The sequence below is a fragment of the Crocodylus porosus genome, unplaced genomic scaffold (genome assembly GCF_001723895.1).
Source record: "Crocodylus porosus isolate Cpor-Errol unplaced genomic scaffold, CroPor_comp1, whole genome shotgun sequence".
In the NCBI taxonomy this organism is placed as follows: domain Eukaryota; kingdom Metazoa; phylum Chordata; order Crocodylia; family Crocodylidae; genus Crocodylus; species Crocodylus porosus.
In genome coordinates this window covers 104,746,618-104,766,426 of record NW_017728918.1, presented here as the reverse complement: position 1 = coordinate 104,766,426, position 19,809 = coordinate 104,746,618, and the positions used below count along the sequence as shown (strand labels likewise).

Here is a 19,809-nt window from a genome sequence, read left to right as displayed (position 1 = left end):
GGTTCGGTATTCAAAATGCTCTTGGTTCAGTATTCAAAATGATTTGAATGCTGAACTGAAAATTATATTGAGATTTCCAGAGAATATGTGCACATGGGTGTCTTGAATATGAGCCTGTTCCTTTTTCTTTTTTCTACTCAATCCATCTTCTTTCCTCACTGACCAATGGCAGTGGAATGAGGAAATAATGTAAAATGGCTCCCTTATTCAGATTTTTGTCATTGCCTGGTTGGTGCGGTCCAGAGACAGCAGTTTAATTTAGCCAGTATTTACACCACTTTTAGTATCAGTGGGAGAAATTTCATTTATTTTGATTTATTGAATGTATCTCTACCCAGTGCTTATGGCATGTGGAGTTGTGTGTGTAGTCTGGATTTTATTTTTGTTTGTGTGTGTGTGTGTGTGTGTGTACATACCTACACACAAACATACACCCAGAAATGTATACACACAATAAAATATAAACTATGCACATTGAGTTACCACAAATAATTTACTGGACACCTTGCTATCTGCCCCAGTATAAATTACAATAGTTTGTGCAGCGCACAGACCATTGCAAACCCTCTACTCCCTTACCCAATATATGCAGATCTCTTCCGACAGTGTTGGAAAGGAGATAATTTAGAAGTCAGACACAGTGAAGATAAGTTGTCTCCTTAAGAAAAGCTGAAAAAACACATTTAAAAAGTTGAATACTCACTAGGTTGAAATCAGGGGGTTGCAACAGACACAGACAAAACAGCCAGGTTAGCACTGTAGCTGTTTGGCTCTTTCATTTTAGAGGGTTAGCCTCAAGCAAAGCATATGGGATTAGTTTTTCCTGTAATGGGAAAGCCCAAACAGAATAGTCAGGCATATGGAAGGAAAACTCCTTAAAGCCAGCTCAAGGGGAAAAAATGGAGCTGTGCCCTTATTTATATATCAGTTAACATAAATAAGACCTAAAAGGTCTTTATGGAGTTTTGTGTTTGTTTTGTTATTTTACATTATCAAGCCATATCTTTGCAGCCTAGAAGAGCTTCTGAGATTATGAAAGAAAATCCCCTCTTTTTTCTTTTTGTAGTTGTGTTTAATCAAATAACAAAATTTTGGAGAAATGATATCTTAATTAAAGAATGAGCCATTCCACCTCTCAAAGTAAAGTGTGAGAGCTTACAGTATACATCCTTGGGACAACACTGTAAGTCCCTTCAAAACCAAGAAAACACAGAGCTGACATTTGTAATGTGTCTATAGTTAAAAAGATTCAGAAACAGTCCCATCCTTCTAAGTGTTCTTAATAAAGCATTGTGAAGCAAACAGAGGACTCAGGTCCAATTTAAAAAATATCTTTTGCACATCATTAGTAGCATCCCATATTTATATTTTCTGTCATATGCATATTTCTTTCATGAAATTTTGCTTACAATTGGCAAATTGACAGAAGAGCAAATCTGCTTTCTCTTACAGTTGTTTCTAGTTAATAAACATGCAGCAATTGAGGATGGACTGCAGAAATACACACACACAAATCCCCCCAATTAAAAATAGCAACATTTTCACACTTTCCAGCATCTTCAAAGTATATTACAAAGACATCAATATTAAAAAGCATTTCATTATGAACCAAGGACTGAAACAGGAGCTACTGCAATATTAGTCATGACATTGGCAAAATACTAGCAAATAACAAAGGGGGAAAATACCCTCTTTTCCCTTTAAAATACTGTCATTTCCTTTTGTTTAAATATATTAATTTGGGGCTAACTGTATTGGACATTCTAGCCAAATATGCTGTAGATTTGAACAAGGGCTGAATTTGGCCTTGGGATCCTAAAGTCGTTTGTAACACTTTGCTGATACCAGCAGCTTTGGTTTTAACTTCAGCTTGATCCTTAGTATATGCTCATTGAACCTTTGAGGTTCTAGTACAGCTCAAGCTGAAGTCATTGTGAAAAGAGAAACTGTGATTTTTATAGTCTGAAATTTTTTATACTTCCCACAGCTTTACCTTGTCAGTAGAACAAAAACGTTAAAAAATTTCCAGTTCCTTGTTTTGGAGTTTCTTGGCCTCTTTGCTCAAAATCGTCACTGAGAACCAGATATTGTGGCTTTCTCAGAAATTAGTGTTGCTGGTCTTAACAGCTTTAAAATATTCGCACCAACGCTTCCATAAGAAGAGATCCAAGAATCTGGCTCTGGCTGCAACAATCCTCACGGGATGGCCTACATTCCAAGATTTTCAGAGAGATTAAATTTAAGCATGGTCTTTTCAACTAGAATAGATCTCTGCTTTAAAATCCTGACCAGCTGAATATTTTTTATTTGAATTTATTATTGAACACCCTGTTTAGGTGGTGAGACAGAAGCATTGATTAGGCCCTTTTACAGGCTTTTATACATCAGTTCATCTCTCTCAAAGCAGCCTATCCTTTATATTTCCCCTAAGTTAGTGTCAGTGAGAGTGAGGCAGAACACACAAACTGTTGTAGTTGTGACTATTTCAGGGTCCCTTTTATTTGCATGGGAGTGGAAGAAGTTTAGAGGAATTAAAGAATGGAAATAAAAATGTTTCCCGCAATGGTGAAAACAAAGCCATCTGTAGTCTTATGCAATAGCTAATTTGGATAAACACATGGTCTTCTTATGGTTTCTCTCATCCTTCCATCTCCCTTTCCATCCAGTTGTTTACTCTCGTCTTTAAACAGACTGCACATTTTTAGGGGCGGGGACTACAAAGTGAAATCCTAGCACGCTCTCTCGCGCTCTCTCTCTCTCTCTCCCTCTGTGTATATAGATATATAGAGATATATATAGATATATACACACACACATACATTATTTCACTTTGTACTCCCTGCCCCTAAACATGTGCAGTCTGCTTAAATATATAAATAATTTGCTTTCAGGACATAGCCCCATATTTTCTAACGAGTTCATCCAGTACTTCTTACAATGGCTCCTGAGTCATTTGAGAGAGACCATTATATCAATAATGTTGAGATCAAAATATTTTGCCAATGTTCTGAGCCTTCTTTGATCCTGTGATATGACAAATCATCTTTGGATTGGTATTTTATAGAATACACAATTTAAACTTGTGTTCCCTCTGAGAATATCTTGTGCTCTCATCTTTGTTGCCATCAGTGACGCTTTGAACGGAAAAACAGCCATCAATTGCTTATAAAACAGACTGTTCTGAAACAAAACGATATCACCTTTCATTAAAAAAAATGTAATCAAGTTTCACCTAGTGCCTACTTCCTTTTGGAAAAGAAAAGGAAAGAGAAATGATGTCATAATCGCAAACCCCTTTCTCCTATCTCATAGAATAATTTTTTGGCACAACTATGAGCAGGTTAAAACTCTACAAGTTGTGAAGAAGATCAAAGGACAGGACAAAGTTGTACATTACTGACCATGTCTACATGTGCTATTAATGTGAAGCAATAAACTCTGGAGCTTATTGCTCCTGGGCATGCTGTTTGAATGTTCACCCAGGTCCATACCACATTGAGCCAGACCAGAGCAGCCTTGGCTGGCAAGGGATCCAGGGGAGGGGGAGGGTCAGCCTGCCAACCCGGGGCTGCTTCCCTCTGGCTCAGTGTGCTTTGGAGGGATTGGCTGGGGTACGATCTGGTGCAGGGACTAGCCAGCAGGCAGCCCCTGCACTGAAGCACTTTCATGTCCCATCAAGCTGAGGCAGTGTCTACATGTGCATTGCTGCAGAGTAATAAAAACCCCACAGCAGGATTTACAAGTACTATCCTGCAACAGAGTTAATTACTTTACTCCAGCTTAACAGGGGTGAGCGTGTAGATGTGCAGTGTTTACTTTGGAACTAATTAGTCTACTCCACAGTAAATGGCTCACTGGGTTACCCGTTACACCCTGAGCTATGATATACAGACATACCAATGTGCAGATTTGTCCCAGGGATTATGGTTTCTGAAAGAGCTGAATCATTAATGGCTGCAGCTTGCTAGGTAAAGGAAGAAGCACCAGAAGCAAGGAACTTCTGTGCAGAAGCTTCTTGTCTCTGGCAGATCCCAAGAATCCATGGGTTATGTGGCTATTCTGCCTTCTACATGGGGCACAAAACTCACACCTTGCAGACTTACTCTGGGGTAACTCAATGGGATGAAACTTTTAGGAAGCCAGATTCTTAGTTGATGTAGACTCACTGAAATGCATGAATTTGCTGTAGAGGTCATAGTTTCTGCACAGAATTAACCTCCTTGAGCTCTAGTTACTTACTTACATGCATAAGCAGACAAGGAACAAGCAGTATTTAAAAACACTGATTATTTTTTCTGCCCCCTTGCCCCCCCTCTATTTTCAGATCCAGAGTTCAGCCTTGGTATCCATGAAAAGAACTTGCTCGAGGATATGACAGTTTCTGAAACGGACATCAATTTAGAGATTTCATTTGCAGAGCAGGCAGCCAATGTCAAAGATGACTCCATAGACAAAATAAGTGGAGGCAAAGATGACGACACTCTGCTTCCTGTAGGTGTTTCTTACATGCTGCTGTAATTGTTTTATTATGGTTTTTTATTTGATATAAGACCTTTTTGACATTGCTTTAGTGATACTGGGTGATTCAGTAAAATTCAGAGTACTATAGCCAGAGCTGGTTTTCATTGGCTTTGGCCTGTTCATTATGTATATGACTTTGAAAAAGTATTGGGTATTTAGTAACAGATATATGAAAGTTTTAGTCTTATATCTACTCTGTGTCACTACCTTGCTGTAGCCTTTACTTCAGAGGGTGCTGTTCCTCCAGCTGGGGCCTAGCTGTGGTCCTGTGCACCTAACTGGAGTAACAGTGCCTTTTTAAATCTTATAAAAGATTTCTGCCAACAGCTGGTACACCTTTGCAGTTACTAGTAGCTGTTTGCTGAGACTACACGTACCCCATGACTATTTTGCAGACCCTCATCTTGGTATGAAGGGGTTATGAATCAAACACTGCTAAGAATCTGCGTTCTACTATGTTTACAAATTCACTGTTTTCTATGTTTTCAAGTAGCTTGACAGCCCAAATGGTCTATAATTGCTCGAGTCCTCCATTTTCCCCTTCATCTAGATGGGCATGTCTCTAGACCTCAACCTGTTATCCAAGAATTTGCAATTACTGTTGCTAGTGGGTTGGAGTTCTCTTCAGCTAGTCCCTTCCATGCTCTAGAATGAATTCTGTAAGGCTATGATGATTAAAGATAGTTGAAAGTTCCCTGATGCATTCTTTACTCACCAGGAACTACATTTCTTACCCTTTGACAGCTTTGCTAGTTGTATGCACATATTTTATTTTGTATTAAGCAAGGTAGGTGGTGAAGAGCTCTGCCTATTTTGCCTCTTCCATTAATCACTCACCTTCTCTGTGGAACAGTGGACCCACAGTCTTCCTGGTTTGTCTTTTTCATCTGATATTTGTAGAAGTGATGCTTGCAATTGTCAATAAATGCAAAAGACAGTAAGACAAGGTTCTTTGGGTAAATTTGATATCTTTTATTAAACCAACTCAAATGGAAAAAAAAATCTTAGCAAGCTTTTAGGTTTAAAAACCCTTTGCCAGTTGGTGTGTGCTCTTCCTGAATGGACTGAGTAGTAAAGAAGCCGGAGGCTGATATGCATGCAAGAAAGCCAGTCAGTGAAGACGTAAATTGAGGAGTCAGTGGGTGAGAGAAGGGGGGAGGGGATGAATGTAGCAGATAAATAGTGGAGAGGTACCTGAGGAGTCAGATGTCAGGGAGGTTATAATGTGTCATAAATCCAGTGTCTATATTTAGTCCATGATTTTTTGTATCCAGGAGGTTGATGAAGTGAAGTTCATGGGCTGGTCTGTGAAAAGTATTTTATAAATTTCCTTTGAGGATTAGAACTGAGAGATTGGCGAGAGAGTGGTTTTCTTGTGAGAAATGTGCCTCCACCAGTATTTGGGTATTCTTGTCTTTGATAGATTTCCGGTGTGCGTTCATTCTGGTGGTCAGTTGTTGTTTGGTCTCTCCTACATATTTTCCATCAGGGCATATGATGCATTGGATGAGATATGTTACATTTCTTGAGGTGCAGCTGTAAGATCCAGGAATGCTGATGGTTCTGTTGTGGGGTGTAGTGATTGTGGGGGTGGTGGCGATGTCTTGGCAGGTTTTGCATTTCTTGTCATGGCATGGTCTGGATCCATTTGGTGTGTTCTGGGCCATAGGAAGTTTGCTTCTTGTGATGAGATTAGCAAGGTTCAGTGCTTGTTTGAAGGGTAGGATGGGTGGTTCTGGGAAGATCTCTTTAAGAAATGGATCTCCTTCTAGTTTGGGTTGCAGTTGTTTGAGGATTTTCCATATAGGTTTAAGAGAGGGGTGATATGTCATAACCAGCAGTGTGCAATTCATGGGGGGTTTTCTTCTGTACTGCAGCAGTTCTTCATGTGGTATCCAGGTGGCTCTTTCAAACATGCAGTCTATCTCTCTGGGGGAGTGTCCTTGTTGAGTGAAAGCCTTTTTAAGGTTTGTGAGGTGGTAATCCTGTGTGTTCTTCTCAGTGGAAATTTGGTGGTATCTGAGGGCTTGGCTGTATAGCACAGCTTTTCTGGTATGTTTAGGGTGATTCCTGTCTCTCGCCCACTGACTCCTCAATTTACATCTTCACTGACTGGCTTTCTTGCATGCAGACCAGCCTCTAGCTTGTTTACTATTCATTCCATCCAGGAAGAGCACAAACCAACTGCAGATGCTTCCTCGACCTGATGAAGGGTTTTTAAGCCTGAAAGCTTGTGAAGAAAATTTTTCCCAACGATTTGAGTTGGTCTAATGAAAGATTTACCCAAAGAACCTTGTCTGCCTATGTCCTTAGCCCAACATGGCTACAATCTACACCGCTCGACAACTGTAACTCATTTGTCACCTTTACTTTTCTGATTTTTCTTTTACACATTCATGCTATTCCTTTGTATACTTTGTGAGCCACACAGCCTTCCATTGCCTTTTTTGTATATTGCTTGATTGTTGGATAGTAAGCTCCTTGTGTGTGTACATCACCCCACTGCTCCTCTTCTGTATTGGCATAGCTTGATTTTGAACCTCCAAAATTATGTCCTGAGGGAACATCTAGCTCTCTTGGATGCCCTTATATTTTAATTTGTCTAGATATACAGATAGACTAGATCTGTACTGTTTAATTTTTGTGCCCTGCAAGAAGTTCGCAGAAGGTGCCCTCTCAGAGGGTCATGCCCCTTCTTCCAGAACCAGAAGCAGCAAGTCCATGTTTATGCTGTGGCTATATAACATAGGTCTGCTTCTCAGCAGAGGTATAAGCAACATGAATGTAGCTGTATTGCTTTTGGATAAGGAGCTGGGGTATAACTCCAGACCTGGAATACTATTTGGGCCTGCAAAAGGTAACTGCATTTATGTCCCTAATAGTTTGTCCACACACTGCTTGCACTGTTCACGTAATCACTCTGACAGACTTCTCTTGTTGAGTAAAGTCCTTTTGTCAGAATCCAAGAGAAGTGTTAGTCACCTCTCTAAGGGGGAAATGGAGATAAGATTGAAGAATAGGGTGACCTTTACACCTCTAATAAGATGAAGAGCAGGGAGAAGTTAATATTTGACTCAATTTCCAACAAAAATATCAATCATTTCTAGATTTCACATTTTGTCTCAAAAGCCTATTGCCTGTGACTGTTTCCGAGCACTCTCCAGCATATGCAAAAGAGACCAACACAATGGCATTTATAGGAATGAGGCATTTTTAACCCTTTGTAAAAGACTTAATTGTTTGTTAGACTGAAAAGCCAAGAAATATTTCCAAATTGTGAGAATTAGCTTCTACTCAGTTACATTTTTTCATCTCACAACAAACAGGCCTCATTCTCAGTAAGGCTAAATAAATACAAAGTAAGATCTTCAACGGTATTTTGGTTTAGATACTCCTTGAGTATATAAACCAGACTGCCTTAGAATATCATATGCTAGAAGCGTGCACTCACACAGAAACCATAAAGTAATAAATAACACAAAAAAATTATTCCGTCAGACGCTGCGTAAACATGTCTGAGTAAACTAGGTGCTTGAAGCAATAATGTTTCAGCGTTCTTCAAACACTCAATTTAGATAAGAACTCATACATTTCTTCAACTAATGATTACCTAATGTTCTCCTGGTTTTAATGCTATAAACCAGGCACTAATAAAACATTTTGAATCATTTCTAAAAATGCTTCAGTCATGCTTTAGGTTCCCCCTACACATGCAGGTAAAGGCGTGATTGGAGTTGATGTATGATCCACACAATCATACCTTCTGTCATGCCACAGGTGCATTTGTGGGATCATGCATTAGATCCCATCACATCTTACTACTGGTGTAAGAGGAGCCTGATCCTGATCCCCATGCATTGGCAGGAAGCAGGCTCCCATGGCTGGGAGCCCCCTCTGTTGAAGGGGCTCCCAACCTCAGGGGCCAAGAGATGTGCAAGTGTTGGGGCTCCTGGTCCCTGCGGCACCTCATGCCTAGCTGGGACCAAGAAAACCCTCAGCTGACAGGACCAGGAGCTCTGTCACTTGTGGGACTCTCAGTCCTGGCTGTGCATGTGTTGCAGCCAGGACTGAGAGCCATGTGTGGGCCTGGTGGGTTTCCTGGGAGCCACAACTCCAGGGCTTTGGGGTTTTACACTGGGCATGGTGCATCCATGCAGCTGGGAGCTCTGTCAGCTGATGGGGCTCCCAGACACAGGGAAGACCCTGCCACAAGTGCAAATTAAAGCTTGATAGCAACCAGCTATAAAGTTAATACACATTTTCAAGGTCTAACTTTAAGGCTGGTACAGGCATACACACATAAACTGGTATAAGTGATCAGAAACCAATCTAAACCTGTAATGGAAGAGAATTTGGGGCACATCGACTGGTTTAAAAATGGCAGAAACTTGTCTAAGAAAACTGGATGGATGTAATATCAGACTTGATTGTTTTATGTTAGACCAGTCTTTTGAACTTCTGGACCAGTTCCCCTATTGATTCATGTTAGGTCAGTGTCCGACAGCATCCCAGGGGCCTTTGTGGGCCCACCTACTCCTCTTCCCCTTTGCATGGAGTCAGGGAATTCAGCTGGGCTGCTCCAGCAGAGCACCTAGCTGGCCCTACACCCAAGCTGTCACAGAGCTGAGGCAGCAAAGCCTCTGCTCCCCTATCCTGTGTCCTGCCTGTGCCTGCCAGTGGGCGCCAGCAGGGAGTTGGGGGAGTAGAGGCTCCTGTGATGCAGGGTTCCCTGACAACTGTGCTTGCTTGGGTCTGGGGGGCTGGTGCAGGGCTGCAGAGCAGGGGCCTGTGCTCCCCTCCATTTTCCCCCAGTGCTGCTGGGCTCAGCTCCAGCTGCACACGACTACCAGCCCCAGCTTCTGGATGTCCATATCAGCCAAGCCATGCAGCGACAGAGGGTGTGGGAGGTGGGGGAGCAGAGGCCCTGCCCTATGGCCCCAACCCCAATCCCAGCCCTTCTCAAACCAAAGCAAGCACAGCTGGGAGAGGCCTCCACTTCCATGTCTGCCCCTGCTGCTGTGCAGCTCCACTGACATGGGCAGGGAAGAGCTGGGACTGAGAGCTGCCCTCCTCCCCCCTCACTGCTGGCAGCCACCACTGGCAGGGAGAGGTGGGGCTGGGAGGCATGGGAGAGTGCCCCCCACCTTATGGCCTTTACTAGCACAGGCACTTCCATGCCCCCCTCCACCCAAGAGTGAATGTGCATTGTATTTGCACGCAGTACAATCTGTGCAGCTTAGAGAAACCCACATAGGTAGTATCAATCCTCCCTCAGGCCTTTTGAATGCCTAGCCTAAGCTGGTTGGAGCTTTTCATGGTGCGACAGGTACTTTAAATGGATAGCTGGTCTAAAGGTAATTGTGCAATTAACCAGTTAATTGCTTACTATCTGTAACATGTGGAGGTGGCCATCGTAAGTTTACAATAGGATACGGTATTTTCTATTGTATACCGTTATTCAGGGTATGAAAATTTGGTGGTGAGATGAATGGTGGCAGTGTTAATTACTGTGGTTCCTAAAGCAGCAGCAATTACCACTCATCTGCCACATTTCCAGCTAGTGGGCCAGATGACACAGCTGTGCACTATGGATTCAGCCTGCAGGGCTGGAACTATGGTGGTGGAATGGTGGCTCAGCTGCACGAGCCACAACAATTAATGCTGTTGCTGCTTAACCAATCCACTGCCAAGTTTTCAGGCCCTCCAGAAGCTCTGAAGTTAGATGATGCAACCCCATGCTCTGGGTGCAGCGTGTGGATCAGCTCTATGCTCCAGATCTAGACTGTGGGGAACCCTACACCGTTCATCCAGCGGCCCATAAAAGCCCCACCTGCTGGGTGAATGTGATACCCTGAGTTAGTTGAAACAGGGATTTCCATGAAGATTATAATATTTGGTGCCTCTCCAGTAGAAGGAATACCTTGCATAGCTTCTGTTTGACCCATTCCAGCCGAGATGTATCATGCTTTGAAAGATGCATCTGGGCCTTGTCAGCTAGACTTCCTATGTTGTAGTCTGAATAGGTAGAAGTAAAGTCAGAAAAGTTAAAGGAGCACCTTTTTGTTTTGTGTCTGTATGGCTGGAGCACCTGAGCATCACTGCAATACAAGTAATGAATTACAGATATCAAAGCTCAGATGAGCCTATTACTTATTTATATAGCACCCAAAGGCAAGCAAGGTGGTTTATATTCCGCAACGATTATTATCTATGGCTGCGATCATATTATTGTTTGTGCAAAGGACAACTGTTGCACATACATGAAGCTCTAACTGAGGTTTCAACCTAAGCCTAACTGGGAGAACAGAAAGAGTGACACCACTCAAAAATGTGCATTTATTAAATTATCTGAACCAGACAGGGTTTCATCCACTACAGTATTCAAAAGTCTGGCCTTTGCAATGTAAAGTAATGCCTTGCATTCTCCAGTTGTGCAAGCACATTGAATTAGCATTATTCCCGCTCTCTTTTCTTTTTTTTTTTTTTTTAAAGGAAAGTCGGGCAGTACCCTATTATGCTTATTAAGAGTAGTGTGCTTTTGCCATTGGCAAAGCACATTCTTTGCACTCAGTCTATTCAATTAGTTGACAGTAAGATTTTTAACGTGACACACGTCTTCTATTTTAGAATTTCAGACTGCCAAAGGATAAAACAGGCACTACAAAGATTGGCGACCTGGCCCCTCAGGACATGAAGAAGGTTTATTCTTTAGCACTGATTGAACTAACTGCTCTTTATGACATACTCGGGACAGAATTCAAACAACAAAAAGCTTTAAAAATCAAAACCAAAGGTGAGCATACAACTGCTATATATTCTTCTGAAACAAGTAGGTTAGCAAGTGTTATTTTTTTTGCCTTTGTTCTTTTTTCTTTTAATGATCCTAAAGCTGGGGATTTATAATATCTGGTAATAGATAGATCTGATAAGCAAGACTCTTAACCATACACCACAGCCCCATCACTCTAGGCTCTCCTCATGTTTAAAAACCTTCACGTGCATAAATTATCCCAGCTAAGAAACCATGGTCCAAAGCTAACATCCTCTGTCTGGCAACTAACATTAGCCAAGCATATGGATTGAGCATATGTGCTAGAGACCAAATGAAAGAAATATTCCCCATATTGCCACAGTGTGGTGGGAAGAGTTTCACCATAGATACTTCCATATGATATGTTTAGACTGCAAGATGATGATTGGCATGTGCTAATATGTTTATGCTTGCTTAAGCTACATCACACAGGCAGCAATAGCAGTGAAGATGTAGTGACAGGGGATCTCAGACTGTACTGTGGATGCTAACAGGTGCACCTTGTTGACAAGTGTAGCTTGTACTGTTGTGTCTCTGCTGCTATAGTTACTTGTGGTAACTAGATTAAGTTAGCATGAGTGTGCTAGCATGTGGTATAATCACATGTTCATTTAGTTATGTAGGCATCACTGTAGCTTAATAGTTTCCTAGGTTTTAAAGCCAAAAGAGATCCTTATCATCTAGTCTGACTTCCTGTTGAACCCTGACTGTAAGATATCAGTCAGCTGTAGCAAGCCCAGTAACTTGTGTTTGACCAAATCACCCCTCCTCTCTAGAACTACAATGGGTTCCATACTGCTTAAAAGGAGCTCCCAAGGGAGGATTTGCTTAAAGGTGGGTACTACTTCACTATCACGCCTCTGCACTCTGTTGCAAGTTGCTGAGCTTTGACTAATAAAGAATGACCACATCTACACCTGATGGTACATCACCATAGCAATGTGCTATGGCAACGTAGTGTCCACAGGTGTCTACACATGACCAGCAGCTACTTTGCTGTAGTGGCACGCTCCCTTGTTATAGCGCACTGCTACAGCAAAGTAGTTACTAAAAATAACTGTGCACCGTGTGTGCAGCACAGTATGGGCAGTTACTGTGCCTTGCTTTAGTACTTCCAAAAAGAAATATTAAAGCACAGTGCAGTAACAACATCGCCATAGGGCAATGTGTAGATGCTCCCAATGTGTGACATGTCTTGTATTTGTTCTCCCACCCTTGCTAAGGGCAATCATTTACCATCTGTTTCCTGTAGTCACTAGCATTAATTTCCTTGCATAATATAGCTCTAATTATGTATCTCAGATTTCCAATAACAATAGAGCCCATTTCTTTGCTGTATGGAGGGATGGCATCCTATGGAGTAGGAGGTTGTGGCCTTTGCAAAGAATGGTGAGATGCTTGCAGCCAGCCACTTATTAGATATGCAAACCAACCAAGGGAACATACATGATCTCAATTCCTTTTCCAAAACTTGAGATGTGTGGTCATCCATTTCAGGATAGAAGAAATTTCACAGTTTTGTTTGTCTTCCGTATTTCTGATGTTCTGCTAAATGGTATACAAGAATCTGAAATGTGTTACCAGTTAATCGCAAACCTGCTTTGGGCAAAACTCTGTTGTCAAGGTTCAGTGGATATGTGATAGTGAAATAGCTCACTTTAAATAATTGAAAGCTACAGAGAGACTGTTGAGAGATATATAGCAGTGCAGAATTGATTCCTTAGCATATGTCTTTTACTTTACAGGAGAAGAAAACCACTTTTTAAATGCACAACCACAGTCAGCTTTGCAGCTTTGATTTCCATCCTGCAGAAGTGTCTGCATATATTAAAAATAGTACATGAGCAACAGACTTGTTACTCTTGATGCTTTTTCGTTATTTATTGATTTTAAGCGGGCCTTTTTTCAAGCCTGTGCAGTATTAATTTAGGATTGATTTAAAACAGAGGTTGCTTTTCTCCCATTTCTTTCTTTTGTCCTGAGATCTTATCCACCTATAAACCTACTGTCCTACTTTAATACCTGTGAAGTATGCAGGATAAAAGGCAGATACTTTTTTTCCTGGGACAAGGCCATGTAGTCAGAGCTGAATCAAGTTCATGGCCATTTCTCTTTTGTCCCAGGTTTTGATCAGTTGGAAGCCACCTCAAATGATACGTGTTTGGCTTTATTTTTTAATGACAGCCCTAGAGAAGAATTAAGTTGATTAAAAACCTTGCGTTTCCACCAAGTCCAAGAAAATGGGTCTGATTTGGAAATATTAGAGCAGACTGGGAAAGAAACAGTGTGCCTTTAACTGTCCCAGGACTGATGTGGTTTCAGAACTGCTTTAGTAATTTGAGGGCTGCAGGAGATTTGCTGTCTAGCTGATTCCATGTAGTGTGATGTAGACTGTGGGTCCGTACAGTAGTGGATCCACAAACCTTTTCCTTTCGTTTTTGAACAGACTGCAGATACTACAAAGCTCAGTTCTGCTGCAGAATACAGTTCTGCTACAAACAGGATTTCTGACCATGCTTCCTGTAACCTACTTCTTTGCCTTCACTACACCAAAAACATGCGGGTTCTGCATTTTAGTAGGTCTGCAAAAAAAGGGCAGAGATTTGGGGAAGGATTGTGCCTGTTTCTGTGGGTGCATGTTTACGGATGCTGGTCTATTTTTCATATTCCCGATCAACAGGACAAAGTGAAGAAAGTCCCTTTGCTGACTAGGCAACTTTGTTCTAGTACATCCCTCATATTCTTAGATCAGAACTCTTCTTTTTTGGTACTGTCAGATCTCCTCTGCTGGCCCATTTCTGTGTTGCATGTTGCCATGACAGCTACACCAAACAAAAAGCTATGGCTATCTGCTCTCAGGATGTATAACCTAGGTGGCCAATGGTGTTATCCTGACGAGTAGCTCCAAGATAAAACTTTACAGTTTAATAAATTGCAGTTATTTAAGCTGTTCATTTCCAATCAGTATTTATCTAAAATGAAGAAGCTGTGACATAAATCGATTCTGCCAAGCCCCTGCTGACTTCAGTGAGCTCTGTATCAAGCTTATGTATTAATTTAAAGTTAGCTGAGCTTAGCGGCTAAAGTTATTTTTTTTAAGTTTATACTACCATAGTGACAAGGCAGTAGCCATATTTTAACCTGGGCTTATCCAGTGTAGAATAAAACCTGACTTTTACTTTTGTATAAAAATAACTCCCTACTGACTTAGCATTGACAGTATGATACTGCATCTGGGCAAAAATGTACAATGACAGTTGACTACTCTTCTTTTCAAGTTCTGATGGAGAGAACCGTTCAGAGTGAATATAGATGATAATTACCTCTATTTCAGTTTAGTAGCTAGACTTCTGGAAATCTTGCTAAAGCCATTTGCATCTAAACTGTAAACTTGTATCAAATGATAAAGATCTGCATTGCAGGGTCATCATTGCAACAGCTTTCTGCAAACCAGAATCATACAGATGGTTCATTTATGCAGTTTGCTTCACTCTATTGCACAATGTATGGATGGCAATTTGAAGTTGAAACAGAAGACTCTTGATTTATGGGTGAAAAGAGATGAATGAGTACGTTTAGCCCAAATGGTTTGTTTAATTATGCTCTGAATGACTTGATTGATGAAGACATTTAGACATATTCTTTGAATAGAAGAACAGTCGCTCAGAACGTATTGAATAGGCTTATCTCATTGACAGTCTCTCTTTGTGCCACTACCTCATATATTGGTCCAGATGTGGATAGTATCTCTGTTTCCTTTTGCATTGTGCAGATTCTGGTCTTTTTGGTGTCCCGCTGGCAGTTTTGCTGGAACAAGATCAGAAAAAAGTACCAGGCACCAAGATACCACTGATCTTACAAAAAGTAAGTGAACACAAAGAAGCCAATTTGTTACAGACCTACAGAATACTAAAGACATTAGTGTTTTGTCCCAAGTGCCTAAACTCACAGTAATCTAGCCTAACATTTCAAGTGTAGCACTCAGTTCCTATAGAACGTTCTATATTCCCCACCCCCCCAATGAGGTGGAACATTGTGCATTAAGTTTGAAATTTGGCTTTATACATGACTTACCTTTGCTGAATTAATGTGGTAGAGAACGCAACTTCGTAGGCTGTTACGGAATTTTTTTTGAATTACCATTGGTAAATGGAGATTAGGGGCTTGATGCAGAAATTGTTGCTAGGTACCTACCTAAATTGTGGTTTCACAGATGTTGTGAAAACTGTGAAATCTAGGGCTAGTCACAAAATTCGCAAAAAAAATAAAAACAGGTTTTTATTAAGTCTTATAGCTCGCCCAGGATGGAAAGGCGCAGGCAGGTGGGGTGACATGAAAGGGGCAACAGGCAAGACGGTGGTTGCCCCTGTCCTCTCCTCCCTCCCAGGCCTCTGCTAATCAGCTCTGAGGAGAGGGGCCAGATGAAGGGCAGCCAGCAGTCAAAATGGCTGCCACCCCCTTGTCCCTCCTCCCCCACAGGGCCTCTCTGCCAATCAGTGCTGAGGGATGGAGTCTCTCCACCAATTAGTATGTAGGGGCAGGGCCATCACAAAATGCCCGTAGAATGGGCTCTTTGTGCCAGGACAAAGTTGCAAAAATAACTTTGTCTCACCATGAGTTAAGTAGGTACGTAATGACTGGGTGAGTTTCTGTAAATCCTAGTGTTAATGCAGGATGACCAGCCTTGGCCAGCATACACAGTTTCCTGGTGGGGCTGCTCCTGGCTTGGCTGCAGCCACCTGGGTACTACTTAGCTCCTTCCCACCTGCAGCAGCTCTTCATCCCCTTGCTCCTCCTTCTGCCCCTGCTGCACTGCACTGAGGCAAACTGCAGCTGGGCAACTCCTACCTCATCTCACAGGGCTCCAGCTCCAGCTCCTGGCTGCCTTCTACCCACTCCGGCCGAGTACCTGGAAGGTAGCTGGGAGCTAGAGCCCCGTGCTGTGGGGCAGGAGCCACCTGGCTGCAGTTTACCACCTGCCTGGAGCAGCACAGAAGGGGTAGGGGCAGGAGGAGGAGCTGCTGAAAGTGAGGGAAGCTGAGCAGTACCTGGGGGGCTGCAGCCACTCCAAGAACAGCCCTGCTGGGAAGCTGTGCAGGCTGGTTGGGGCTGGAGCTGTGCAGGCTTCAACTATCTGAACTATCTGAAGTTGAAGAGCCGGGCACGGGTGGGAACATGGTGGCACTGACCTCCCCAGGCGGGAGCGGGCAGGGCTCAGCCCAGTGTGGCATGCCATAGGGACAGCCACAGACCAAACGTGACTGCGCTGCCTGGACGAGCTCTAGCACATACCCCCTGCCTCCCTTCCCTCCCCAGCACTGGCCTGCTTCTGGGACCTAGCACCCAGGGAGCGCCCCTATACACACCTGTGCACGTATCCCCACACCCTGTCACCCTGCTCCCACAATATACAAAATACTTTATTTTGAGCAATTATGTAATTGGCTCTATATACACCATTCAAAAAACCCCAAACAAATCAGAACAAAAATTATATTTCAAAATCAAATTAAAATACATTATAGTAGATTTTTTTATTTTTAGTATATTATTTTTAAGCTATAATTTGTTAAAATTATATCTTCTGAAAGATTTCAAATATGTAACCATCAACAGCTCACCAAAACTCATTAACTGGCACTCCAGCCAAAATAATTGCCTACCCCAGACTAGATGAAAGTACTGTGAGGTAGATATATAACTGACTGAATCATCATGGTCAATGAGCGATCATCAGTCTCTCAGTGTCTAGCTGGGAGGAGGTATCAAGTGGAGTTCCCCAGGGATCTGTCATGGGTCTAGTATCGTTTAACATCTTCATTAATGATATGGGGGATGGGATTGAGTGCACACTTAGTAAATTTGCAGATGACACCAAGTTGGGTGGAGTTGCAGATGCACTGGAGGGTTGGCCTAGGATCCAGAATGGTTTAAATAAACAGGAAAAATGCTTTTCAATCAGATGAGATTGAACAAGGACAGGTGCCAAGTCCTGAGCATAAATACAGGCTCGGGAATGATTAGCTACGATGCAGTACTGCAGAGGAGTTGAGGGTTACAGTAGACCATAAACTGGATATGAGCCATCTATGTTCTTTCTGTTACGAAAAAAGGCTGACAGCGTCCTATGTTGTATTAACAGGAGTGTCACTTGCAAATCAAGGAAAGTGATTCTTCTACTCTATTCAGCAATTGTGAGGCCTCGCCAGGAGCTGTGTGCGCAGTTTTTTGCCCACACTTCAAGAAGGAAAGAGTTCAGCACCAAGTGACAAAAATGACTAGGTTCTTGGGAAGTAAGATTTATGAGGAAAGGCTGAAAAAACTAAGATTTAGTATGGAGAAGAGAAAACTGAGGTGGGGATTGATAATGTTCAACTATCTGAAGGACATTTACAGAGAGGGTGGAGATGGCCTTCTCTCTGGCCGTAGAGAACAGGACCAGGAAATATGGGCTCAAGCTACAGCCAAGGAAGCTTTGATTAGTTATAAGGAAGAACTTTTTGACTGGGGGGGAGTGTTAAGCACTGGAATGGGCTATCTAGAGAAATTGTAGAATCTCCATCCTTGGAAATTTTCAAGAACGGGTTGGACGGAGGCTTGACTAGGAAGGTTTAGTCAGGGGCAATCCTGCGTTGAGCTGGGGTCTGGACTAGATGACCATGTGAGGTCCCTTTCAGCCCTACTTTCCTGTGATCCTGTTTTTAACTGGAAAAATACATTTAGAATGATCAGGCATTTGTGATGTGCTCAGGACACCTGTTTTTTTTCATATCTCCTGTGATCAGTGCCATTAACATAAATACAGTAAAGTAGATCATCCTTTTTTGTTTATGCAACCATGAAAAAAAAATCCTGCTGTACCGCATAGTTTATAGTTCACCTTAGTTCATATAAGGTGTATAGTAGAAGTATTGCCCTAGTGTTTCAATTATCTACTGGATCAAATAGATGTAGTCAACATTTAATATTTATACAGTACTTTGGATGATTATTATGTATTTTGGTGAGCACAGTGATGTATATCTTGTATTAAATACATGACATGCACAGTATGAATATATTTCCATTGATTGTACTAACTCATCTAAGCATGAATAGGATTACCAATTCTGTTGTGTCTTTTATGAGAATATAATTTTTTTTATATATTTATATTTATTTATATATTTTATATTTAAAATATTTATATATTTTATATATTATATTTTTTTATAATTCTGTTCAGACACAATTCTGTTGTGTCTTTTACGAGAATATAATTTTTTTTCAAACCTAAAGGCTCTTCAGTGATTGCAAGCACTTAAATTTTCCTTTGTGAAGTTGTAAATAAGAGTGCCTGTAAGAACGTAATACAGAGCAATCTACAGCTAATGGTTTTTAGTAATGCCCATTTTTACTGAGATTAGAAACTGAATATTTATTTTTGAAACCAGAGAAGTTTAGAGAAGCAGTTTATTCCTTTTATACCTTACCTTTATATAGGAAGGTTGATGTTTACAATTTCCATTAAAAAAACAAACAACCTTTTAATAGTGTGGATGAAAAGTACAAGGTTAGGATCAGGTGTTTCCTGCAGGAAATGTATATTTGAATTTGTTTGTATTGATGGTAGCCCATTTTTATAGCCTTGATATTAAAAAACCAAAAAAATCTAGTGTCCCAAAGCTATCTACATAGAACATTTTAATTAGCATCTTGGCCTCATGCAGCTTGATTTATGTTGATTGACAGCTGATTTCCCAGATAGAAGAGGCAAGATTGGATACAGAAGGGCTTCTTCGAATACCCGGAGTTGCAGCAAGAGTAAAGGTAAAAGATTACATTGACTCTCAATACCCTCATTTACTGGTTTTAGTTCCGTCTGATGGTACAATTGGTACTGAAATCTTAAAAAAGGATTTGAACTAGGCTAGCCAAAATTCCCATGCTCTTAACCTATATCCAAATCAGTTGTATGCTCTGACCAGTGTATTCCTGTGTAGTCTGCATGCTACTTGGAAACTCCCTTCTGACTTCATTAGCTCATTTGACAGGTAGATTCAGTCTGTGGTATGCAAAGAGCAGGCTACCTACAGTAAAAAAACTTCCTTCATTATCTCTAGAAACATCAGTACCACTGCTTCTCACAGTATTCACGGTCTTACTTGCATCTCTGTTCACACTGATACTTTTCAGAGTGGCTGCCAATTATACTCAAACTGTAACCCAAAATAGCTTTAATTCAGAAAACCAAAAGCACAGGTTAATTTACATCAAGAGGTGTAAAGATGGTTTGAATTGGCCTTAAATTCTGAACAGAAAGATCATTTAAGCAGATTCAGCTGCCCAAAGATGTCTGTCAGGCTCTGTCATCCACAGCTTTGTCCAGCAGCTGGTTCATATGGAACGATGGAAGGGACAGAATATGATGGTAACTGGCCTTATTTACCAGTAACTCAAAATCTTCACACCTTTGTTTGGTCCTCAGCTTTTACTGT

At 41.5% G+C, this 19,809-nt stretch overlaps 1 protein-coding gene across 2 annotated transcripts in view; it reads left to right on the top strand.

The window, feature by feature from the left end:
- ARHGAP18 (Rho GTPase activating protein 18) overlaps positions 1–19,809 on the top strand; it is a 109,646-nt gene that overhangs the window by 65,629 nt on the left and 24,208 nt on the right. Inside the window, exons 5-8 of one of the 2 annotated variants that reach the window (XM_019538020.1) lie at positions 4,325–4,491; positions 11,149–11,314; positions 15,105–15,196; positions 19,064–19,141. In XM_019538020.1, coding sequence (XP_019393565.1) covers positions 4,325–4,491; positions 11,149–11,314; positions 15,105–15,196; positions 19,064–19,141 — 503 coding nt within the window. The remainder of the gene's footprint in view (positions 1–4,324; positions 4,492–11,148; positions 11,315–15,104; positions 15,197–19,063; positions 19,142–19,809) is intronic. The other variant, XM_019538021.1, reaches the window with a different exon arrangement.